This window comes from Pelobates fuscus, chromosome 4 (genome assembly GCF_036172605.1).
Source record: "Pelobates fuscus isolate aPelFus1 chromosome 4, aPelFus1.pri, whole genome shotgun sequence".
NCBI lineage: Eukaryota > Metazoa > Chordata > Amphibia > Anura > Pelobatidae > Pelobates > Pelobates fuscus.
This window is the reverse complement of record NC_086320.1, coordinates 124,657,502-124,682,257: the sequence shown is the minus strand read 5'-3', so window position 1 is coordinate 124,682,257 and position 24,756 is coordinate 124,657,502. Positions and strand designations below refer to the sequence as shown.

Sequence of the window (24,756 nt, the reverse complement as noted above, 5' to 3'; positions counted from 1 at the left end):
CTCTCCAATTTCCTATTGTGTCCACCTGCTCCCAATAGTTCTTTAATACTGTGTATTGCTAAAGCCTGTACTGTATACAGTGGACTGGAGAATGTTCATATGTATAACCAGTTTTGATTTTCAGGAAAATTAAAAGTTTACGTTTTCTGTGGCTAGGAAAGGGTTAAGACTTTTATTTTTATTTTCGATTTATTTTCACATGTCTCTGGAGGAGTGAACGGAATCCTTATTTTGTGGCTAGGAAATTGTTAACGTTTTTTTTTTAAATATAAACAGCTGGATAGATATAGCGTTTCATGTTTCTGCTTGAAGGAAAGGGTTAAGAGTTATTCTTTACATAAAGTTGGAGACAATAATGTATTTTTCTGTTGGAAGGAAATTGGTACTTTTTTTACACAGAAATGTAGGGTTTAGATAATTCATTTTTCTATAGGTTTGGCAGGGTTAATAGTTTTGGGGCTTTTTCTTTAGACATTATTGGGAAGCTGGAGGAATTAAATTTTTCAATGAGAGAAAGGGGGTTAATGGATTTTTAATCATACCTGTGGAGATGTAGGTTTCGTTTTTCTGCTGGAGAGAAAGAGTTAAAAACATTTTCACACAGAGCTGGGGAGGTGAATCAGGGATTCCTTATTGTGCAGAAAGGAAAGCGTTCAATTATTTGTTTTTGTTTTTTACACAGAGCTGGGAAGATGAAGGGATTCTTTCTTCTGCGGGAAATAAAGTGTTAATGTTTTTTTAACATAGAGCTGGGGAGCTCAGCAAGCAGCAGATTGATTTATGACCCAGTCAGGACCTCGGCCAGCATGCTTCCTCACTCACTGAGTGCGCGTGCCCGAGAGATAAGGTAACACATCTCTTCTGCTAGAAGAGTTTGGCAGGACAGTGGAGCCAGCGCTGTACAGTGCAGGAGGAGCTGCAGGGATACTTCACTGCCATCCGTGACAACAGAGCTTACCATCCATTGGAGATCAGAGGGAGCAGCCCGAGTCCTCCTGCACAGCAATGGGGAGTGCTAGCTTTTAGGATGAGTGTCCTGATAATTTTGCCACATAGCACTGGGTCCTCCTGGGGATAAGAGGAGGTGAGTGCCTTAACTCAGCAGTGTTTCTAGGATCTGATTTCATCCACCCCAAAAAAAAAAAAAATACCCTAACTATTCAACAGCTAAGAAGAGCCTGCGAGCACCTATAGACACAGTCAGAAGGCATTATTAGGAAGAGTACTCCAGAATTCGCTTGGTTATGGGAAAACATGCGTTCTGCATTCTACGTTCTGAGCATTAGAACCTGCCCCAAACTTCACAAGGTACAGGAGGGCAGCCCCAGGGATCCCTCACTGCCTGGGGTTTAATGCACAGCCTGATCCGGACATGCCAGACGACTGCTAACAAGACCACAGCTTGCCCCAAACCATGCTAAACTGCGTTAGCTGTGCCCTTGGGTGGACATAGAGGTTATGGCAATCCAATAGCAGTCCTATATATTGCTTTTTGCTTTGTTTTGATCGTGAGTCGAGTTTTCTAAAAAAAAACTTCCTTGAAGTGATGGCATCAGAAGTGGTGTGTGGGCTTATATTCAGGTTGCTTCTCCCAATCTGCCTTCTTGTTGGTAAGTGACTTTTTTTTTTTTCTATAAAGTATGCTAATATTTCTCATTTACACATTATTTTCTGTGCCACTCATATGTCTGGTGAAGCAGGAGTCAACAGTATAGACACAATTCATAGATACACTGATGGAGACATATTTTATAAAGGCTCCCCTGTTTGGAATCAGTTTAATATGGATAATTAAGATTAATTAACACATTTCTTAATATGCTACTTTGTTATTCTTACGGGACTGTTCATTTTTTTTTGTTTACATATTTTTAGTACATTAAAATTGTCCATTTTATTTACATACATTATAGGTGTTTATTGGTTTCTTATCAGAATAATCTAGAGGTGACACTTAACCTCCTACATTTTCATCCTCAATTTGTATTTAGCAATGTGAAAACTTAAGTGCTCTTACATGTGTAATATTATTATAAAACGTATGTTATAGTTTGTAGATAATATGCACTATCTATAGTCTAAAACCTTTAAAAAAAAAAACATAAATGTACCTTAGTCCTTTAAGGGGCCACTATATATCCACTAGAAAATTAATATAAAGAGACATTTTGGGGTAAAGAGAAAAAATAATAATCAGTAGAAATATTAAATAACATTTTTAATCGTTTTAACCACAACTGATATTTATACTACACAAATAGCCAAATATTCTACTTTGATCTTGCTATGTTATCATTTAAAAGTGACGCTAGTCAAGTCTGCGTACTATGTTCCATTTGGTTTAAAATAACTTCATACACCAACATCATCATGGTTATATGTAAGGAGTGGTTTATTGGTGACATAATACATTTCCTTATCCATTCCATTTCCATAAAACTTTATATTAATCAATATGTTTTACCAGGAAGGATACATTAACATTTCTTCTCTTGGCGCATTAATATCGCTCGTAAATCCCAGGGTATCGCGTTATGCTTCCTCAGCTCCATTGTACGTTTTTAATTGAACTTGGAAGAAGGTCATCCACCCATTTGCTCAATATTCTTAAATATTGAGTGTTCCTTTAAATGATCGACCCCAATTATGTGATTTTGACATCAATTTGCAGAATGTTTGGGAGTTTTGTAAGGATGCATCCATTCTTGTGGAAGTTGTGGGATTTCACAATTTATTACAATATTCATACAGAGGAATAAATGCAGCGAGTCAAGTGATTAGGAGAAATCCCAATACCATTAATATTTCAAAAGATACTCTGAAATGTACTGTAATGTTTCTGTACAGAAATACACAGTTTAAAAGTATAGAATATTCAGCCGAGGATTTTATAATTGCTTTTATTATAATGGAGTGAAATTTTCAAGTCACTTCTAAAAGTAAATCCAAGCATTCGTAATCCCACCGTGCTAAGGTTAACCATTCCCAAGAAAACAGGGTACTAATCATAATGAATTAACAGTATGAACTCCAGATGGAAACACACACTTCTCTGACGCAGAAAAATCTAAATACTTTTGCTACTCAGATGTATAGTACAAAAGTGCATTTTATTATTTATAGTGACGGTTAAAATAGTTGAACTATGAGATTTATTTCTGCTATGTATTTATACTATATACTTAAATGTATTGCAATTATTGTATAGTGATATAACATTTAGAGATATCTGATAGATTGTGCCAGATTTTTAGCTATTTGTATTAATTGAATGGTAAACGGTTTGTAGGCTTGTTGCACAACTTTGTGGTACCCACAGGGTTAACACAAGAAGGCACAGTAGCACACTAACCATTTTAAGGTTTCAAGGAGACAAAACTGTGCATACATCATTCTTCAGTTTTTGTCTCCAAAACCTCTAGTTCTTCTACCACGTGGCCCAAAATTGGTACCTGAACAGCTCAAGATTTGGTTATCGTGCAGCCATCATTGATTAAGAAATGGGTATCATCTCATGTTCCAGAACTGTTTTATACTTTGGCCAAACTGGTTGAAGTACACATTTAGTGCACTAAAGCATTTGGCTCTGGTTGTCCCGTGTTCTTTAATCTTTATAATACTCAATTTAATCACTGACCTGCTCTTGTTCAAACACATCCATAATGTTTTATCTCTAGAAATATTTCTGCGATAATATCGGAAAAAGATAATAGTTTTTCACAATCAAACAATATAGCAAGAACCCAAAATATATACATACAAATAAAGAAGTGAACGTTATATAAGAACCCAGTCACCTTTACAGGCTTTTGGTTGTTTTCCTACAGTACACCGAGCCATGGTCCATTTGGATGCTACCCTGAGAAATTCAACCTCTAATGACAGCGTAATCAGGCCCACTGCTGTAGACTGCATTTGCCATGATGAGCAGTCTACTAAATGGCACATTTAACATCATAATAACAAGGTTAATATCTGAAATTCTAATGGTTAACCATCATTGTCCTACAGGAGCATTAACACGCTAGAGACACATCCAAATATGTTACATATTGTTTATGTGAATGGTTCTTGCATGATATTAACAATCCCGTATCAAATGTGCAGTCCCTCTGCCTTCCAAAATGAATACTCTCTCCTGACATTGTTTAAGTTAATGATAGTGCTTATTCTGAAATCAGAGGTGAACATTTTAATTTGTCGTACTGGTAGTACTGTCAGTGTAATTGGGAGCAGTCTCGACCGGATATAATTAGTGCCATTCAATACATGAAGGAGTCTGTATACTGAAAATCCTATTCAATAAAGTGACCATTGTATGGAATTCAGAATGATTTCAATGTAAACTGTAAATTTTAGGCCAATATACTCAAATGGGAACATAGCTCATACTTCCCAGATAGGCTATTTTTGGCCTAAAATTGGAAAATAATTTCAAATTCACGTGAATTCATACTTTACTGAATTATCCTGTGAGTTTTGATTAGTTGACATAGTAGCATGTAAAATTTCAGCCCAAATAGTCAGAATTTCTTGTTTGTTTTACTTCGCATTTCACTTACAATTCATTACAAAAACTCACTGTTTAACAAATTAACCACGTATGAAAAAAATCCCCAGCCTCACTCAGATTATTATTTATAAAGTCCTACTAATTAAGCAGCGCTGTACAATAGGTGGACTAACAGACAAGTATTTACAAAAAGAGGCACAGAAAGGGTGTTGAGGGCCTTGCTCAAATGGGTTTACATTCTAGAGGAAGTGGGGTAAAGTGGCACAACGGGTAAGGGTAGGATGTATTTCATATTCGGGAAAAAGTAGGTTGCTAGAATAGTTTACAGTGAAGAGTTAGTTTTTTGAATGAAAGTTGCAGGAGAGGCAGCAGGGTGGGTTTCCAAGGTGTGGGGAGGGAAAACTATTCACACTTTAATTGATGCTTTCCTAAAGAAGGAACTTTGATCTTTTCAAGGAACTGAGACTTGGTAAGAGTCTAACGGAGCATGGAATGGAGTTCCATAGGAGCGGCGCAGCCCTAGAGAAGTCTTGTAGTTGGGCGTCAGAGGTGCGAGTACGACCACAGAATAGATGCAGATCTTCGGCTAGAGTTTAAGGGCCTAAACGGGACATACTTGTGTATTAGAGAAGATGGTTAGAAGCAGCATTATGTAGAGATTTGTAATCAAGCAACATAATTTTAAATTACGCTTTAAATCTTACAGAAAGCCATTGTAAGGACTGACAGAAGGGGGAGGCATGGGAGGTGTGGGTGGATAGGAAGAGGAGCCTCGAAAGATAACAGGAAGATCAGCCTGCATTCATTATGGACTGTAAAGGGGCAAGTTGGGAAAGCGTAAGTCCATTGAAAAGCAGATTGCAGTAGTCAAGGTGAGAGATGATAGCAGCATGATTTGGCGTATAACTGGACATGAGGAGTGAAGGAGAGGTTGGAGTCAAAGTGAACACCTAAGCAAGGAGCATGCGATGTAGAGCTGATGGTAGTACCATTGACAGAGAGGGGTTGCAGAGAAGAGCCAAAAAAAGAAACACTAAAAGAGCGTTGGGAGAGGTAGGAGGAGAACCAGGAAAGAGCAGAGTCTCGTAGACTGAGAATACAGAAGATGAGAAGAAGAAGTTGATGATCAACAGTGCTGAAAGTATCATTAGATACTTTATTTAGGACAGGTTTGAGGATTTTGGAGGCAAATGGTAGTAGCGTGATAGGGGGGTAGTTGGTTAGGGAGTTCGGGTTAAGGTTGGGCTTTTTTGGAGAGATTGAATATTTTAGTAAAGGGCAGAGCAAGAAAAGGAGACAAAAGCATGAGTAAAATGTGAGGAAGCGAGGGAGATAGGAGCGAGGGAACAAGTAGTGGTGCTGTAGGACTGAAGCAGAGCAGAAACCTGGTAGGACTGAAGCAGAGCAGAAAAGCTGGTGAAGCAGATATGATTAAGCATAGAACTTAGGAGGGAGCGTGGTTGGGGGATGTATTGGTAGGGGAAGGAGAGAGATTACAGAATTCTTCTCTGATCGTGGAAATCTCATTGAAGTGAGTTGTGAAGTTTGTAGAGGTCGAGTTAGAAGGAGGAGTAGCAGCGATGGGACAAAGTAGAGAGTTAAAAGTGTGAGAGAGGTGCTTGGGTTCTTGGGAGAGTGTGGTTATGATGGTATTGAAGTAGTTCTCATTTGTGGATGAAAGAGCCAGGCTGCACGAGCGTAGTATACATTTATAGTGGAGGAAGACAGCAGTTCTGAAGCATTTTTGGAGGTAACAGATCAGCTTAGTGTGCCAAGGCTGTAACCAGGGTTGATTATAATGTATAGATATAAGAGGTGCCATCATATCTAAGAGGAGAGGGTGTCATTGTAGAGGGAGGTTACAGAGCTATGGCAGGTGAGGTTTGAGATGGGTAAAAAGAGAGTTTAGAGCTTGGTGGCAAAATGCTTTAGGTCAAGGCAGTGGAGAGTAATATGCATTTAGCATTTGTGCCTTGTAGCATTATTAAATTAAGGATATATCATTAAAGAGGGAATTGCTGTGATATCACACCAACTTTAAAATATTTACAATAAATATCTAAACTTTTGTAAAACATTGGGCATGATATAGCTTTGAAAGAAAATAGTGACCAGGTGAGTATGACTCACCCTGTGCTTCCTATATTCTGCCAGTTATACATTTATAGACACAAGCTGAAATAATATCAGCATTAGCTAAAGTTGTATGTATATACAAATAGAACAGCTGGAAGTTAGACATTACAGTGAGCGTACATATGTTTAAAATACTTTATGTGGGAGCTAAGTGGTGTACCGTGTTCTGCTTAAATGCAACATCTCTAAAGAACCAATGTACTGCTTTGTTTATAACATCAACTCCATATAATGTGTGACATACTTCCCAAAACCTATAGGTTAAATTGGTTCGGTAAGAACCAGAATAGTTGAGAATTACATATGGACACTTGTGATCTAATTGCAGCATGCTGTAATATTGATCACTGTAACATACAATGTGTTCTGTTATGATACTAAGTGGTTAACTCCGGTGACTTAACAAGCAATTTGCCGCATGTTCAGTCCAAAGCATAAAACGATTCTTAACTCAGCGACTCTGCTATATTTGGTCTAAAATTTGCAAGTCATCTGTCAACCTACTGTTTAGTGAATATACCCTGTGCTCTCTATACAAGATGATAACTTAGGAAAAATGACCCCCCCCAGGTAAATGTACTGTAAAACTGCCCTTCCTTCTTGTGTGGTATTGTTTGCCTGCATTCGTGTTTATTTCAATGCATTAAAAAAAAATTCAATTAAAACAAGCACATTGTGAATCTTTAAAGTGCTTCTCCGGACAGTTTAATGTCTGCAGCTGATAACAAAGCTGACTCGCACCCATTGCTTTGGGTGCTGCCCATAGATAAGACTGTAAAGGTCTCAATAAACAAACATATTCTTTTCTGAAAATCCTCCCTGATACATAAAAAAGAAGTACTGAGCTGGCTGATGGTAAACCTTTATGTTTACCCAGTGTTTTGTTTGGAGAGCAAGGGGTTTAAAGCATAGGAGGCGTTAAGTGATTGGAACAAAATCTGTCATCAGTGTAGCAGATTACATGTCAAATGGTGTGTGGGCGTGGTGAGATTTTGGTGAAAAAATATTTCACTATATTTATGTGGATGTAACGTCGTGGGCCAATTAAGGCTTGCCTGTACAGTGCCATCAAAGGCATTTGCAAGCTTGAAAATTAATAATGGGATATATAAATTGAATGATGGGTAAGGAAGGACGACCTAAAAGCATTACTGGCAAACAGAGGTAATAGGGATTTAAAAAATGCACACCAGGTGTTTCTCTGAGCCTTGTCATTGTTAGCTTGTGGGTGGGGAATGAACACTTAATACTGTAATAGCTGCAAGCAAAATATGTATTTTTGGGGTTTATCACAAACCAGGAATAGTGGAGAACTGACAAGAGAACTGGATGATTTAGATTAAAATAACCAAGACAGAAAATTAGCTAAATTTGAGAATATTGTAGTTTGCCTATTTTGACCTAAACTTTTAATTCCACTTGTCCATTTTGCTCCTGGACTCTTTAGTAAATAATTAATTTAAATGTTTTTGGGAACTATATATTAGTTTGCTTGAAACTCTTATGTAAAATGCATAGTGGTGAATTACATAGAAATCATTGTGCCCTATTCATTGGTAATCTTAATTAAAATAGCTGTTGGAAAACCCTAGGCATGTCGTAAGATTCGCCATCATTTCTTTTAGACATCGGCTCATAAATTTGCACTCACTAGGTATAAAACGCAACTGCACCCATATATTTGGCCTCTGTGATGTGATGCCTTACAGTTGTTAAGCAGGATGCGTAATGGGCCAACAGTCTGTATATTGATTTGGGTGACTTTTACTCAGATTTTTGCCTTTTCGTTTTTGCCATCAAAAGGAATTGTTGTTTGGTATCTGTATAGATAATGTAATTCTGGGCTGTTAAGAAAGATGAGTAAATATTATGGGCATTTTATGCACAGAAGTAAATAATAACGGGTTTTCAGAAAAGTATCAAATTCATTATAAAAATAGCTATAACATGTAGTGATAAGTGAAAATCGTCCTGAAGTTTGACACCTGTAGATATGTGTTTTTACTGTACTGTACTGAAAATAATATGTATCCCTTTTCTTGAAACAACTGTACCACTACACTGTTCAATTGTTCTCTTACTCAGCAATTATCTCTGCTATCCCAAAGTGAACTTCCTGGAGGTTTGTGTGCTTGCACTGATGAGGTTTTAAGAAAGGTTTTGAGTAAATTAGCATGCTATGTTTATTGTGCTTTTTCTTTTTGTAATTATGAGTGGGGAGTATATGATTATTATTATTATTATTATTATAATCATTCCACACTGCCACAGCACTTCGTACTTCTACAATTAGAATACATAACAAATCAATGATAAACGAAATAATGTAAGCCAAAAAAGAGGTATAGAGACAATGTTCAAACAAAGCATACAATCTAGAAGGACACGATTGACATCTAGGCGAATGAGTTTACAAAAGATTTAATAGCATTGCTCATTAATTATACAATACTTTAAGTAACATTGTCAGCCCTTGTTTCATAGACGCACACCTCTTAAAAGTCACAGGTTTGGTTGGACAGTTGCACATTTCTGGTCCTTTACCGCCATCCTAGGATTTCTCTCTGTTTTTTTTTTTTAGATCTGAGGACACCAGAGCCCACGATTCCATTAGTGAAAATGCAATTCCCTCATTAAATGTGCATACTGTGCAAACTGTTCTTTAAGAACATAATGCATCTGTGCTACTGTGCGTGCTGTTGGCATGTCTTTATCCCAGACTGACATGCCCCTTTTTGGGCTACTTTTTTTGGCAAGCTTGTACAATCGATCCAGGTTGCGTACCTTGCAATGTTAGGAGGCATGGAAATGGGGTTGAATTAAATAAAGGTATCGCTGTGACAATTCTGTGTTACCTGATATAACTATGTCAACTGTAGAGATGCATTCGAATCAAGACAAAATCATTTCTGCTGAAATTTTTTGAAGATATGCAGTCCGTTCCCTCGTATAGCAGTGCACTGAGCTCACCAATGGCTATAAAGTTTATGTTATCTGTGCTTACATTGATGTTTTCTGTTCTATATGAAGGTTTCTGTGAAAAACAAACAAAACCCAACATTGAAACATCAAATCCTTTCATGTTTCAGTTTACGACATTACTAACACTCCCATAACAGTATTATTATTATCATTACTACTGCTTATCCTATATCAGTATGATCACACTTCATAAAGTTGTATAATATAGTTATACAGTTATAAACATGTGACATACAGGGAATATTGCACAAAATTAAAGGTAATGAGGATCTACTTTACTGTATATTTAGTATTGCAGACTGCAGAAATATATAAAGCAAGTTACTTTAGGAGTCCACATTTATCTATCACCCGTTATCAGAGAACATTATATACGTATACTGTGAAAATAATAATAAAGTGTCTCTCATCTGCCTGTAATTACTGTAGTCTCATCACTGTGATTACTGTAGTTTATTGTAGAAGTAAATATAGCATATTGTAGTACAGGAGTGCCCAAAAAGTAGATCCCCAGATGTTGGAGAACTATAAATCCCATGATGCTTTATACGCCTTTAGTATGACAAAGCATCATGGACACTGCAGTTTTAAAACATCTGGTGATCTAACGTTTGGGGTAGTAGTTACGGTGCAAGGACTCTATGGGGGGCATTTTATTTTAGCGAAATTGTGTACAGTGGTTTGACAACTATTGTAGCATTCAACGGCACCTATAGTCCCCCTCCACAGCCTGCCACATTATGTGAGAACGCTTTCCCTTCCTACCTGTTCGAAGTATCTGAATGCATAAACAGTATTTGTGTCAAATCACGGTTAACCGTTTCAGTGCTGCACACTAAGAGATTCTTCCTGGGTTAACGGCGATACAAGTTACAGGTTTACATGTTATGCAAACATAAAATCAGTATAACAGGAAGGCAGAAGTTCATAACCTAAGTTGGTGCTTGAATTTAAAATAGCATAATAAAAGCTCTGCTCTTCCACTGTGTGTTTTCAGCTAATTGTTGTGAAAATCTAGTAACATTTCAGTTTTTCATATGATGTCTATCAGCTATTGAGAAGAGCCCACAGGGTTGAAACGTTGACACGCCATTGCCATTGAACCCTGAATAAACTGTTTCTTGTCACAAACTACAGTTGTTGAGTGTTTACATTGCTGTTTTGACTTAGGGAGGTGGTGATCATGCTTTTTTGAACCCGTCACTGTGTTGAGTGACTCACTGCTGCTGTCTGAACCCATCACCGTATTGAGTGACTCACCACTAATTTACTTTTACATGTAGTTGACATTTACAGCAAGGTCACATGATAATTTGACTTGTCCCTATTGGGAACCACCTCTTTGCTGGCCTCATGCCAATTCTAATCCATTTTAATGCTTGTTGTTTTAATACTTAAACAGCACATTCTGTTTTCATTGTAAGCACTGCAAAGCGGTGGCTTTCTTGGTCCTATAGATAGAATAATTCATAGATAATTTATGTGCAATTGAGCCCACCAAAGTACTTTCCCTGTATGTACTTCATTAAATAGATCTATTTCAAGGTATCAACAAATAAAGCGCAACCACAGTTAATGTGGGACTTTATTGGACATACATTAGGGTTTTTTTTCCACATTAAGTCAATTACAGGCTTATTCTTTCCAACATGAGGAAAACCAATGAGATGTTCTTTCTCTGCAGTAGCAAAGAAATCATTTAGAATTCATTAAACACCAGAGGTGAAGTTTCATCAGCAACAAACAAAACTTTTAAGTGGTTTATTCCCTAAACTGCACATTGAAGTGCATTGGCAACACGTGTTTTTTAAACTAAACTATAAATTGTGAAAAGAAACTATTAGAGATTTTAAAATGATAGCCGATTCTTATAGCTAAAATAACCAAAATGAAATGTTCAATTCAACTAATTTGGTTTAATATTTGATTTTCCCTTTGTCTGTTTTCTACAATTCCAAGTTTAAAGGGACACTCCACTGCCAATAAATTTAAAAAAATCACTGTTTAGTAGATTTAAACCCCAATAAAAACATGCATGCATTTAATTATGCATTTAATTGGGGGTACATCTAAAACAGCTTGCAAAAGCTGCAGTTCTTTTGACTGCTACCTTTGCAAGCCCTCTCATTCTTCCCTAGCCCAGACTTACTGTGGCTGTCCAATCATAGACATCTCAAAGGAGCTCAATGAGAAGTCTTTGCAAGGAAGGTGTTCTGAACAATTGCTGCCTCTTGTGTTTAACTCCACTGAGCTAACGAAAGCAGGAAGTAACAGGACATGCTGTCTGCTTGGAAGCCTGTGGACATAACTAGGTTAAATTATAATAGTGATAATTTCCATTGAAATCTGCACTTTTTGTAAAATACAGAAAGAGGACACACTCTTCACACATACTGTTCGTCAGCATGCTAAACTGCTTTAGGAATGGGGAGTGGTCCTTTTAATATTCTTGCTCTTTTGGCAACTTTAACTCTGTTGTTGTACTGTCCTTACCATAATTTGAATGACTAGACCCTCTGGGAGCCAAGGTGGTGCAATTCAATAACACCTGGGCCAATGCTATTTCCCAGGCCTTTTCTGGTTTCAAAGCAATTTGTTGTATTACAGAAACATGAATTGCCTGGAGTTATGCAATAACTTTCCTACACCAACAGAAGCATGATAAGGCTTCCTTTCCACCTCTCTCAGTTACTCTCAGTAACTATGTCTCATCTCATCCAGTTTATATAAAATGTTTGTTAAAGTTGTGCGCTCTGCGCAGGACGTGTTGTACATAACTCAGATCATACCATGATTCCACGGTTCGGAAACAAGTTGCTTTCACTTGTTACATTTAGTTTTTTTCCTCCCTTGACTTTGGCACACAGTGAGACAAGCATATAGGGTTAATTCACTAAAAAGTTGTGGCTAGTTGACATCTAACTTTTCTAAATGTACACAATATTAAGTAAGTCAAAAGCAGAGAATTTTTTTTTTTTTTAGGATCAATCTTATTTAGCAGGTTAGTAAGGCTATTATTTGTATAAAGATCCACAGATCCCAAACCATGCTTATAGCTTTAAAAGTTTAACCACAAGTGTAGGTCCATAATTATCCATAACTGTGTTACTCTCTCTCCAATAAAATGATTTGTAGATCATGTCAAGGCTGAGAATAGTTATTAAGACTTTGGAATGGTATGTTACATATTGTCCTATTCCTGGATCAGTTTATCAGTTTCATAAAGTATGCTGTGGTTTTCTTTAGAATGCCGTACGATTCTTTGAACCTTGCAAATTTGAGCTCTGAGTGCAAAAACAGCCTGTTTTCATCAGGAGTGGGTGTGCGCGGAGGCAGATGTAGGCAGAATAATACACTGAACTTCAGATCTGGACACCCTAAAGGGAGCTGTGTACAAACAAACATTTTTTTCTACAAATAAAAGTTGTTGGTTTTTTTTTTTTTTTTTGGTTAGTACTAGTTGTAATTTATTTGTGGAATAGCAAATTGATCTTTCACAACTGTGACTATATATTAGAAATTATAATTTGTTTAGGACATGAGATGTTCACACTCCACTGCCCAAATACAAAATTAATTTAAAAATCACTGTTTAGTAAATATACCCCAGGTCCTGGCTTCCATCTAAGAGAAAGAGTTCTTAAAGCATTTGAAATCCTTGGCGTCTCTGAGTGCAGTTTCTGCAGAGGCACTTTGATATATAAATATACAGTGTTGCACTATGTTTTGTTTATTTTATACGTTTTAGGTATTTAGCTGTAGGCCATATTTTCTGTATTCCATTTTGTTGTATATGAGGTCACCAGCAGCGAAGTTGCTAATACAAAGTTAAGTGTCCATTAACCCTTCTGTTAACACTAATTGGTGATTATAGAGTATATTTGCACTGTATGCATTTAATTATGTATTTTTTCATTGGGGATATACTTAACCCCTTAAGGACACACGACGTGTGTGACACGTCATGATTCCCTTTTATTCCAGAAGTTTGGTCCTTAAGGGGTTAAAAACAGTTTGCAAAACCTACGGTTCTCTTGTCTGCTGCTCTCCCTGCCAAGACTTTCTATGGCTGTCCAATCACAGACTTCGTAATACAGCTCAATGAGACGTCTTTGTAAGTCAGGTGCTCTGGGCAACTGTTGCCTCTTGAAGTCAGCTGCATAGAGCTAATAGAACCAGGAAGCAACACTACCCGTTGTCTGCTTGAAAGCCAGGTGTACATTTTAATTGAAATCTGCATTTTTTACAAAATTAAAAAAGAAAAAAGAACGAGGACACACTCTTCACACATAATGCCTTTCAACAAGCTAAAGTTTTTTAAATTATATGTTGTGGGTGGATTTTTAGTCACTATGTCACAAAGGTGCAATTACACTTGATATATTAGCAATCTCTCATCATTTTTCTCACTATAAATATTTTGGATTTTTTTTTCAAATGCAGCTGTTTACTTACAAATAGACTTCTTAAAGCATCTGAAAAAGACATGCACACACTCAGGTGCCTGTGTGCAAGCGTTTAAACACGTAGTGGCCCCATTTCCTATTTTTTCAGATGATGGACATTGCAAAGAGGCCCAAGTTCTTTTGAATGCTTAAAACAGCCTGTTACACCCAAGCAGCGTAGCTTAGTTTGGACTTTAACCCCTTAAGGACCAAGGCTTTTTTAAATTGTAATGCTTTCGCAACCAAGGCCTTTTTGGCATTTTCCCTATGCATTCATTCTACCACAATTTCCTCCTTTCTGTTTAAGTGCGCCAACACATATTATATGTAGTTTTTTTTTTTTTAACCCCTTAAGGACACATGACGTGTGTGACATGTCATGATTCCCTTTTATTCCAGAAGTTTGGTCCTTAAGGGGTTAAGGAGTAGTGGCTTTCTTTTGATTCCCTATATATATATATACATAATGCAATATTAAATAAGGGGAAAAATTATTTATAAAATGAGGCAAAAAACTTACACATCAAGTGCAAGTAAAGAAAACAAACTCAAAATAGATTCACTAAATAGTCCCGGTTGTTAAAATGCCCAATATGTTTAGCATTTCAATTAATTTGTAGAAGTTAAAAAACAAATACTGCAATGAGTGAATTATGGTTTTAAGGCCTAAACTTTGCAAAATGTGGAATACTGAGATTACAAATTTAATAGTAGTTACTGAATTCAAAACAGCTATGCAAAAGTATATACTTGTCACACAGGTAGTAATTAAGAGCATTTTGACACTTTTCATGTAACCTTTTTATCACAAACCTAGGTCAAATTAGTTCATCTTTATTGCGTTTTTTTTTCCACACGTTTTATTTTAGGGAAGTTCTCAGATCATGCTTGTCCCATGCTTGTCCTTCGATTTGCCCCTGCTGCAAAGATCGCCCAGTTAAGGTATTTAAAGGTTATAAGCAGCACTCACTTTGAGCACTGTTCATAACTTATCTGTCCGTCTGGTGCCACTAACTTTGGCCCCAGCGGACAGAGGGGATCCCCAGATATTGAAATATACCTAGGGGTTCTTGGTACCAGTAGCATAACGGTCTATGCTATAATTAGGCATTAAAACCCTGCATAGAATGACAGCATAAACCGTCATGTGGTCCTTAAATTGTTAGTTTAGTTCAGGGTTCTGAATACCCCAGTATTTTTCCTTAATCTGTTTTAAATCCTTGATAGTCCTTGTCCACTATCAGACACACTGACCATTAATTTGACATTGTACGTTCTGTATTCAATTCCTCATTGTTACTTGCAGAATAAATGGTGTAATTCTTCCAACTTTTATTGAAAATCTGCAACCTTTCATCTTACAGTGAAGGGTTCTGCCACTCTTAAAGAGAGAGAACTTTAGCCAAGTGAAAAGTGTAACATCTGATTCATCTGATGAGTTGGCCATTTTGCCCACATTGCATTGCATATGTTTGCTTTATTCTGGTCTCTAGTGAGATTTCTAATCAAGGAATTACCCTGGTGATGTATGAGGACTATAGGGTTCTATTATCTGACAAATGACTATACCTTCAGATCAGCATGGTTTTAAAAAAAATCTAGATTTCTCCACCCAGCTCTGGCTCCAGTCATTCTGTAACTTATCCTGATGCTCTTTCTACCTGGTAGTTTCCAAGTTACCCATGAAAATAAAGCTTAATTAATTACGTAAAGAAAAGGGGATGGTATCATGACATACCAAAAAATGACTAAAGGACTCCATTGCAGACTGTAGGAAATAAGGGTAACACTGCTTAACTTACATTTAGCAGTATGTCTTAGATCTTGCAGTCTAGACTAAAGTTCTTAGAATCTGTTTTACATCATCATACCCTGCACCGGATTGCCTGCAAGCTACAAATTTTTATTGGCATGGTAAGGATGAAAAGGAGAAAGAGATTCAACTAAAATTTGCTCAGATCCCATTAGCATTAACTATAACCACAACCACAGTCTTTTATTTTCTGCTAAATGTGTTGCATTCTGTAAAACTGGTTCTGGAGCACATTTGGGAATTGTTAAGCGATGCCCTATGACCCACAGCTTGTTTTAAATGGTGAAGATTTAATTTTTCTTTAATTGACTAAAATTTTGCACATCAGATGAGTAGCTCCTTTGTTCTGAAATTCTTTTGTCTAGGGACTGTTTACTCTTTCCCATGGAATACTTTTTGCTTTGGAACTGTTGACATTTACCACAGCAGAAGCAAGGCATGGCAGGGGTCGGGTAGAACTTTGCATGACACTGGATTCAAGATAAACTTTTAGCTATTTTACTTTTTTTTAACGGGGGGGGGGGGGGAGTGGAGGGGGGGGCCAGGTGTAGAAAGTAAGAAGTGCACTAGACAAGACTAGACATGTGAAAATAAGCCGATAATAAAAATACTTTGGTGTAACCCCTTAAGAATCATCAGTCAGCAGTTTGCTTAAACAAGAAACACATATAGTAAAATGTCTGCATATCAAGAGAGAGAGAGAGAAAGTGATGCAAGACAAGACACCAGAATACATCCTTTCCAGCACCACAGAAACCATAGAGGAAAGGCGACCACATGTTAACAGTAAGTCCTCCAACACATTTAGATTAGGCACTGGTGATTATTACCAACAAGAATTGGGTGTTGCATTATTTAATTTGCAATAAAGGAAGTTTAAACATTAGATCACTCTTTACAGGAAGTGTTTAGGAAGACTGTGTGTGACACTGGATTCAAGATAAACTTTTAGCTATGTAACTTTTTTTTTTTTTTTTTTTAAGGGGGGCAGCTGTAGAAAGTAAGAAGGGCATTAGGCAAGACTAGATGTGAAAATAAGCCGATAATAGAAATCCTGTGTAGTAACCCCTTAAGAGGATAGGCGACCACATGTTAACAGTAAGTCCTCCATCGCATTCAGCTTAGGCACTGGTGATTATTACCAACAAGAATGGGGTGTTGCATTATTTAATTTGCAATAAAGGAAGTTTAAACATTAGATCACTCTTTACAGGAAGTGTTTAGGAAGACTCTTTAAAGGAAGTGTTTAGGAAGACTGTGTGTGACACTGGATTCAAGATAAACTTTTAGCTATGTGATTTTTTTTTTTTTTTTTTTAAGGGGGGCAGCTGTAGAAAGTAAGAAGGGCATTAGGCAAGACTAGATGTGAAAATAAGCCGATAATAGAAATCCTGTGTAGTAACCCCTCAAGAGGATAGGCGACCACATGTTAACAGTAAGTCCTCCATCGCATTCAGCTTAGGCACTGGTGATTATTACCAACAAGAATGGGGTGTTGCATTATTTAATTTGCAATAAAGGAAGTTTAAACATTAGATCGCTCTTTACAGGAAGTGTTTAGGAAGACTCTTTAAAGGAAGTGTTTAGGAAGACTGTGTGTGACACTGGATTCAAGATAAACTTTTAGCTATGTAACTTTTTTTTTTTTTAAGGGGGGCAGCTGTAGAAAGTAAGAAGGGCATTAGGCAAGACTAGATGTGAAAATAAGCTGATAATAGAAATCCTGTGTAGTAACCCCTTAAGAGGATAGGCGACCACATGTTAACAGTAAGTCCTCCATCGCATTCAGCTTAGGCACTGGTGATTATTACCAACAAGAATGGGGTGTTGCATTATTTAATTTGCAATAAAGGAAGTTTAAACATTAGATCACTCTTTACAGGAAGTGTTTAGGAAGACTCTTTAAAGGAAGTGTTTAGGAAGACTGTGTGTGACACTGGATTCAAGATAAACTTTTAGCTATGTAACTTTTTTTTTTTTTTTTAAGGGGGGCAGCTGTAGAAAGTAAGAAGGGCATTAGGCAAGACTAGATGTGAAAATAAGCCGATAATAGAAATCCTGTGTAGTAACCCCTTAAGAGGATAGGCGACCACATGTTAACAGTAAGTCCTCCATCGCATTCAGCTTAGGCACTGGTGATTATCACCAACAAGAATTGGGTGTTGCATTATTGGGCTGTATTCAAACCACACAGTTTGCCATCACAACGTCATATATCAATGAGTCCCTGAAAATCAATTAGTTTTATTTTGTGTAGTTTATTTAACATGCTTGGGGCACAGTTCGTGTGGCTGCAGCAGAGGATATAATGATCTGTTAAGTGTATGCTATAGTAGGAAAAAGTGTTCAGTGGAGTTTTGTTAAATATTTAATGTCATTGTGTCCTTTTCAAAGGCAATAGCACAACCTGCATCACACATTAATGACTTCTGTACTTTATAGAGTGATCAATAAAAATAACCTTTGTGTATGCATTAATTCATTGTCTGATGTACTTTAAATGTAGCTCTTTTCATGAGAAAAATTGAACATTACATAGGTATTGGAAATTTGCAGGGTGATCAGCATCAGGTTGGTAATAAATCTATACATATACACCTAGGGATTTACTCTATATATTTTGCTGGCAAAATGGCCAACAAATGTGATGATTAAACAATATATGAATTTCCTGGGTTGCCTTTATGATGACCAACACATTAGAAAGAAATTGATCCATGTGTAGATGCCTGTCCTAAATACATTTGTGTATAATCAACATATCAACAAGACTGTCAAGTACATGTGTGGATACACAGTGTTTGGTGTTCAGCTACTGGAAGACAGGCTGTCTTAACCCTGCAATATAACCACTGCAGTTTCTCTAAAACTGCAATGTTTTACACTGAAGAGTTAAGGGGCAGGGACACTGCACCCAGATCACTTCAATGAGATGAAGTGGTTTGGGTGACTATAGTGTCCCTTTAGTTCCATACATTGGCTGAGCCTGCAAGCTGATGTAATCAGCCAGACAATTACTAGGAACCCCAATAAAGCGTTAAGATTTAGATTTTCTATGGGACTCTTTGCGTGGGGATATGCTATTGTCTTTATATTGTAAATGCAGTGCTTATAAATGCTGAAATGCTTAAAGGTTGGGCTCTGTATACATGAAAAGAGCATATTCTTGGCATTGTTTTCATCTTCAGTCCTACTGAAGGCTTACCGATGGGAGTATGTTCATCTAATGTTGGCATATAGCAGTAGGCTCTAATAATATGCATTGTACATTGTTATACATGTATAACATGCTGATCAGGAAAGCTGTTTGTGAGCTTGTAGATTTCGAATACGTCAACTGTTATACTTTTTATGTTTCTCTAAACTTTATACTACAAACTGATGTTTAGCATGAAATATTTTCTGTAAATTAAAAAAGGACAGAACTAGTGAAAAGCAATAAATACGCCACCGTGTTGTGTGACCACGTGATTAAAATTGTACACTTTTTTTCTCTCTGCATTTATTTTGGCAATCTGTGTAAAGCTATATGAGTCCAAATATTTAAGTTACTTTTTGGCAATGTTTGTATGATTTTTCTATTTGTACAGTGAAATTAAAGACATAAAAATAAATGGGGTAGGATGGGATATTAAAGTTTGTTCCTGGAATTTGCAATATGTTTATTTTAATACCACAGGGGTTTATATCACAATCATTTTTTATATTTCCCTATGTTACTGATGAATTAGTTTACGTTGTATTACATGTGTTACGAATTTAATTTTCATTTGTGTGTGGCTAAAGTTTAAATACTAATTAATATATATATATATATATATATTCACATGTCTTGTCTAGTGCACTTCTTACTTTCTACACCTGCCCCCCCCCCCTTAAAAAAAAGTTAAATAGCTAAAAGTTTATCTTGAATCCAGTGTCACGCAAAGTTCTTCCTGACCCCTTCCATGCCTTCTCTGAAGTCATCGTTTTCCATGGTTGAGGTCCAATCAAATTCTTCTCATTAAGAAGCAATGATGGGCCATTGCCACATGCTGCAATAAGGTTAGATGGGGTAATGGGGTGGGAAAGTAACGAGAAGAGGTCTTTTTAATATATATATATTGTACTTTTTGTTTAAAAATAAAATAGTATTAAATGTAATTAAAAGGAAAAAGGCACCATGGCACCAAGATATGAAAGCACAATTGACACAGGCTTGTACACATTTACTAGTTGTATAGCTGTTTAAAATCCCATTTTGTAACATATGCTGTTACATACATTTGATACATTTGTATCATGTAAATATATATCAGTACACTGCAACTGTAGACATAGACATTTGTTTATAGCGTAAATATCACAGAAACATAACAAAACAAAGTATTTGCAATTCAGTTGGCTCTGTTGTGAATATTTGCCTAATTCGCAAAATCCATTATTTTAACTTTTAATTAGTTTCTGTCCATGCGAACCTAGCCACACCTCCCCTGGATGTGACTGACATTGCGTGTATAAAAAAATAAATAAAAAAAAAAACTGTTTAATTTTCAATCAGATGTAACTTGCTTTAAAAGTTTTTATCTCCCACTCTGTAAATTGAACTTTAATTACATACAGGAGACTCCTGCAGGGTCTAGCAAGCTATTAACTGAACAGGAACTACTAAATTCTAATTTAAACAGAATTTGCAATAAAGGAAGTTTAAACATTAGATCACTCTTTACAGGAAGTGTTTAGGAAGACTGTGTAAGTCACATGCAGGGAGGTGTACCTAGGGCTGCATAAAAAAGTGTCCATAAGTGGCAGATAATTAAGCAGTGAGACTACAAGGTCATGATTTATACATTAAACCTGCTTAATTAAGCTAAAGTTGTTTTGGTAACTATAGTGTCCCTTTAATTCAACTGCACAGAGCATTCATAAAATATCAATAGTTATCCTCTTTGATTTTAACATTAAAAATCTAGAGAACATGAAATGTATGTTTTTAAATGAGCTTTTCTTCATTGATTTATTTTTTTAGCCGAATTCATATATAACTACATGTCTATATTCTAGTACTATTTTATTTTAATGATTTGCTAATATATGAATTACTGTAGTTTGACCAGTCAATATACCATTTGAGCAGGTTTTACTCTTTGAGTGTTTCTGCATTGCTTAGTGCAGTTAAAATCCTAGTAAACAGTACTGGGCCCCTGAAGTTTAAACCACAGTTATGGATACAAATCTGGAATATCCAAGAATTCAACTGCTTCAGTGATTTCTGTTTAATACTGAACATCACATTGTTCCAAAAATGCTTTATTGATAAATAACCTTCAGAAAAAAATATGCTTCTATGCAAAGATACAAAGATACATTATTTATAAGACAATATGTTCACTGTCTTCTTTCTGCGGAGGATATAAATACACTTTCTTGTCAGAGATCCAGAAGTCACAATGGCAGTTTATGGCTTTTCAACAACTAAAGTTGCGTATCAGTGTAGATCTCAATTGCCCTTTTACTGAGCTACCAAGTCAGATGTTGTGTTCTGACAGATTGGTAGCAAATCCTGACGCTATTATAGAATGTCTTATTATTATATCCTAGTAATGTATCTTATTCAGACAGGCATCCATGCAGATTGGAAAAATATACATCTCTTGGTAGGTTCCATCTGCTTAAAGTGTCTCATTCACTATCTTGGACCCAGGTGGTCCTCTTAGTGTGTGGCAGCTCTAGGGAGAAGCAAAGTCCTCCGTAACAGGTGATACCATCTTCCTTATGGAGATCATCTTCAACTATTGTATGAAAGAGCTTCATGGCTAGATATCAGCTTATGGGCAGGGCAACTATAAGCTCACCCACAAGTTCAGGTAGCAGAGGCATTATAGCACGGTTTTCTGGGATTTGCAGTCGAACTGTCAGGTTTTACTAGTAGAAAACTGACAACTGCACCTTGACTTCCAGAAACTCCTTTTGTGCCCACTGCCCACAGATGACTGTTGTGCAAGAATTTATGTAAAATGTCCTGTGCTTTTTTTAGAAGGTACTGGGAGCACCATGGTCCGAGTCAGTTCTTGGTTTGGGCACAGAAGCTCTCTGAAGATTTATAGAAAATGACTTCTCCATTATCCATTCGATTCTGAATTGCAGTTATAGTCTAAGAGTACCTGAAACTCCTGTGATGCTTTATATGAATGCCCATGAACCAGATTTTGCAGAGATAAGTAAGCTTTCTAATTACCAATGCCACCTTTTACACCCCAGCAAATTCTACAGCAATCATTACTAAAGTATTCTGCTATCACCAATACTGTAACAAGAGAAGGACTGCATTCAACTACAAACTTTTATCTCTTTAATAAATCTCTACACAGTGTTATATATTGTAACTAGTGATGACCCGAACGGTTCGCTGGCGAATAGTTCCTGGCGAACATAGCTTGTTCGCGTTCGCCACGGATGATGAACATATGCGATGTTCGGTCCGCCCCCTATTCATCATCATTGAGTAAACTTTGACCCTGTACCTCACAGTCAGCAGACACATTCCAGCCAATCAGCAGCAGACCCTTGTGTTTATTATACATTATCCTCCATAGCCAGTAACCTGTGTTTATTATACATTATCCCCCCATAGCCAGTAACCTGTGCTTATTGTACATTATCTCCCCCATAGCCAGTAACCTGTGTTTATTATACATTATCCCCCCACAACCAGTAACCTGTGTTTATTATATATTATCCTCCCATAACCAGTGACCTGTGTTTATTATACATTTTTCTCCCATAGCCAGTAACCTGTGTTTATTAAACATTATTCCTCCCATAGCCAGTAACCTGTGTTTATTATACATTATTCCTCCCATAGCCAGTAACCTGTGTTTATTATACATTATCCCCCCCATAGCCAGTAACCTGTGTTTATTATACATTATCCCCCATAGTCATTTATCGTTGGACCTAGGCAGCAGGATGTCTTAGGCCGGCCCAGAGAGTGAGTGAGTGAATAATATAATATATATGTTCAGAAACATATTAGTAATATATGTAAATCGGGTTCATGCAAAGAGGGTGAAAAGGTATTAAAGAAAAACACACTTATTGCATCAAATTTACAAAGCCAAACTTTTAAAAGCTTTCCTCATTTCTTTCTCAGGATGAGGAATATATTGGTTGTAGACTGAGGATTTCTATCTGCCCAATCTTTTAATAATATGCACTGGAGTGTCAGTGTTGAAGGAGACCGAAGCTGCCCCTATTCTAAATGAAAGACCCGAGACATGGATACAACCCAATCTTAGGAGTAGTGTTCTGATGTAGAAGATGAATTTAGCCGTAGTCAGAGGGATTCAGTGAGAGTAGTGGTGAAATGTGTGTGGCATGACTGAGTGTGGGTAAGTAAGAGTCAAGTATTTTAAGTGGGCACTAGTTCTAGGTGGGATAAAGTGGTATAGCGGATGGATGAGTAGTTTGGTTCGTTTTAGAGGTTTGTAGAGAAAGTATATAGTGATCATGATTTTTAGCAATATCCAATATTTTTAAGGTGGTCTCAAACAAACATAAAATGCTATATACAATTTGTGGGAATATCGAATAGTCGTGTACAGTAAATCAGAGAGGGCTCAGCATATCGAACCATCGATCGGTAACTTGGATGAAGTAGGGGGTCTATCTGTTTTATTAAATACGCGGAAATATGCTTTTAATGGGTTAGGAGGTTAGGAAAGGTGTGTGATTGGGATAAGTGGTTGTGGCTGTATTTACCTTATCCTGGGACCGACCTGGCTCCTAAGCTTGAGCCGCGCGTGGCTGGATCACTCCTGCCTCCACACGAGCCGCATGCGGCTTGATCTCCTCTTCTGACTTAGCCGCGTGCACTGACCGCAGTGATCGGTCACGTGGCCTGCCTGGCACTAGGAGCACGGCTCGAGTCACGAGCTCGCTCTTAAAGGGGCAGTGGGAGCCAAAAGTTGATTCAGGCTCCCATTGGCCCACGTCATTCCAGCACCCCCACACACGAACGTTTTGGGGGTATAGGCATGACGTGGGCCAATCAAATGTTAAAGGATATTTAAACTTCCCTAGCCCTATCCACCCGTGTGACTGATTACCATCTACCTGACTCTGGCTTGTTCTCGTTTTCGTAGTCTCTCTTTTTTTTGTATTATTATTAATTTTTTTTTTTTTTGACAGAAGTATGTTATATTTGAGCCTGCTATTCTGAACGTGCGTATATCATGGCTAGTTGCACTGAGGGTATGAGTATATAGCAGTACATTGTTTTGAAAGATGGCTGTCATGTTTAGGGTGTAGCTTGCACATTATCAACTGTGTATTTATATTAGCAGCTCTACCACTAGTTATAAATCAAGTGTGAGTCGCCCCATGAGATGAGACTAGTGAATAACATAATACATGAACGGTTAAGGTAAAGGCATGTAAGGAACTACGACAATAAACTCTTTAGGAGGTGAAATAATGACATGTTTAAACCCTTGCTACTTTACGATTAGTTAATGTGTATGAGAGAAGTTCATGTGATCAAAGGCATGGTGTGGAGGATCGGCTATAGTGGGACATGCTTGGCAGGCTGCTGTTTACTGCTTGTGCTCATCCGGCGCCAGGTGCAGACCCTGGGAGTCCTTGATACCTGGAACAACAAAGGCAAGTCTCTGGCTGAGTGCCGGGTTCTCGGCTTGAGGTGGTGGAAGCTTGTTTTGTCGGGTGGTCGGATCTGTCCCGGTGGTGCTTCACGTCCGGTGCGGGATTGTGGTGGCTTAAGGTGGAGGCGAGTGCTTGACATGGGGCAGGCTCTGCATTTCTGTTTGTGCCTCCGGTCCCGTCTTCGATGCCTTTTGCGTTGGTGGATTTTAATGGGGACTGCTTCGCTT

The 24,756-nt window shown here is 37.4% G+C and overlaps 1 protein-coding gene across 1 annotated transcript in view; it reads left to right on the top strand.

The window, feature by feature from the left end:
* The first annotated feature begins 883 nt into the window (after window positions 1-883).
* PIEZO2 (piezo type mechanosensitive ion channel component 2) overlaps window positions 884-24,756 on the top strand; it is a 409,694-nt gene continuing 385,821 nt past the window's right edge. The window contains exon 1 of the mRNA XM_063451573.1: window positions 884-1,610. Coding sequence (XP_063307643.1) covers window positions 1,547-1,610 — 64 coding nt within the window. The 5' untranslated portion in view covers window positions 884-1,546. The remainder of the gene's footprint in view (window positions 1,611-24,756) is intronic.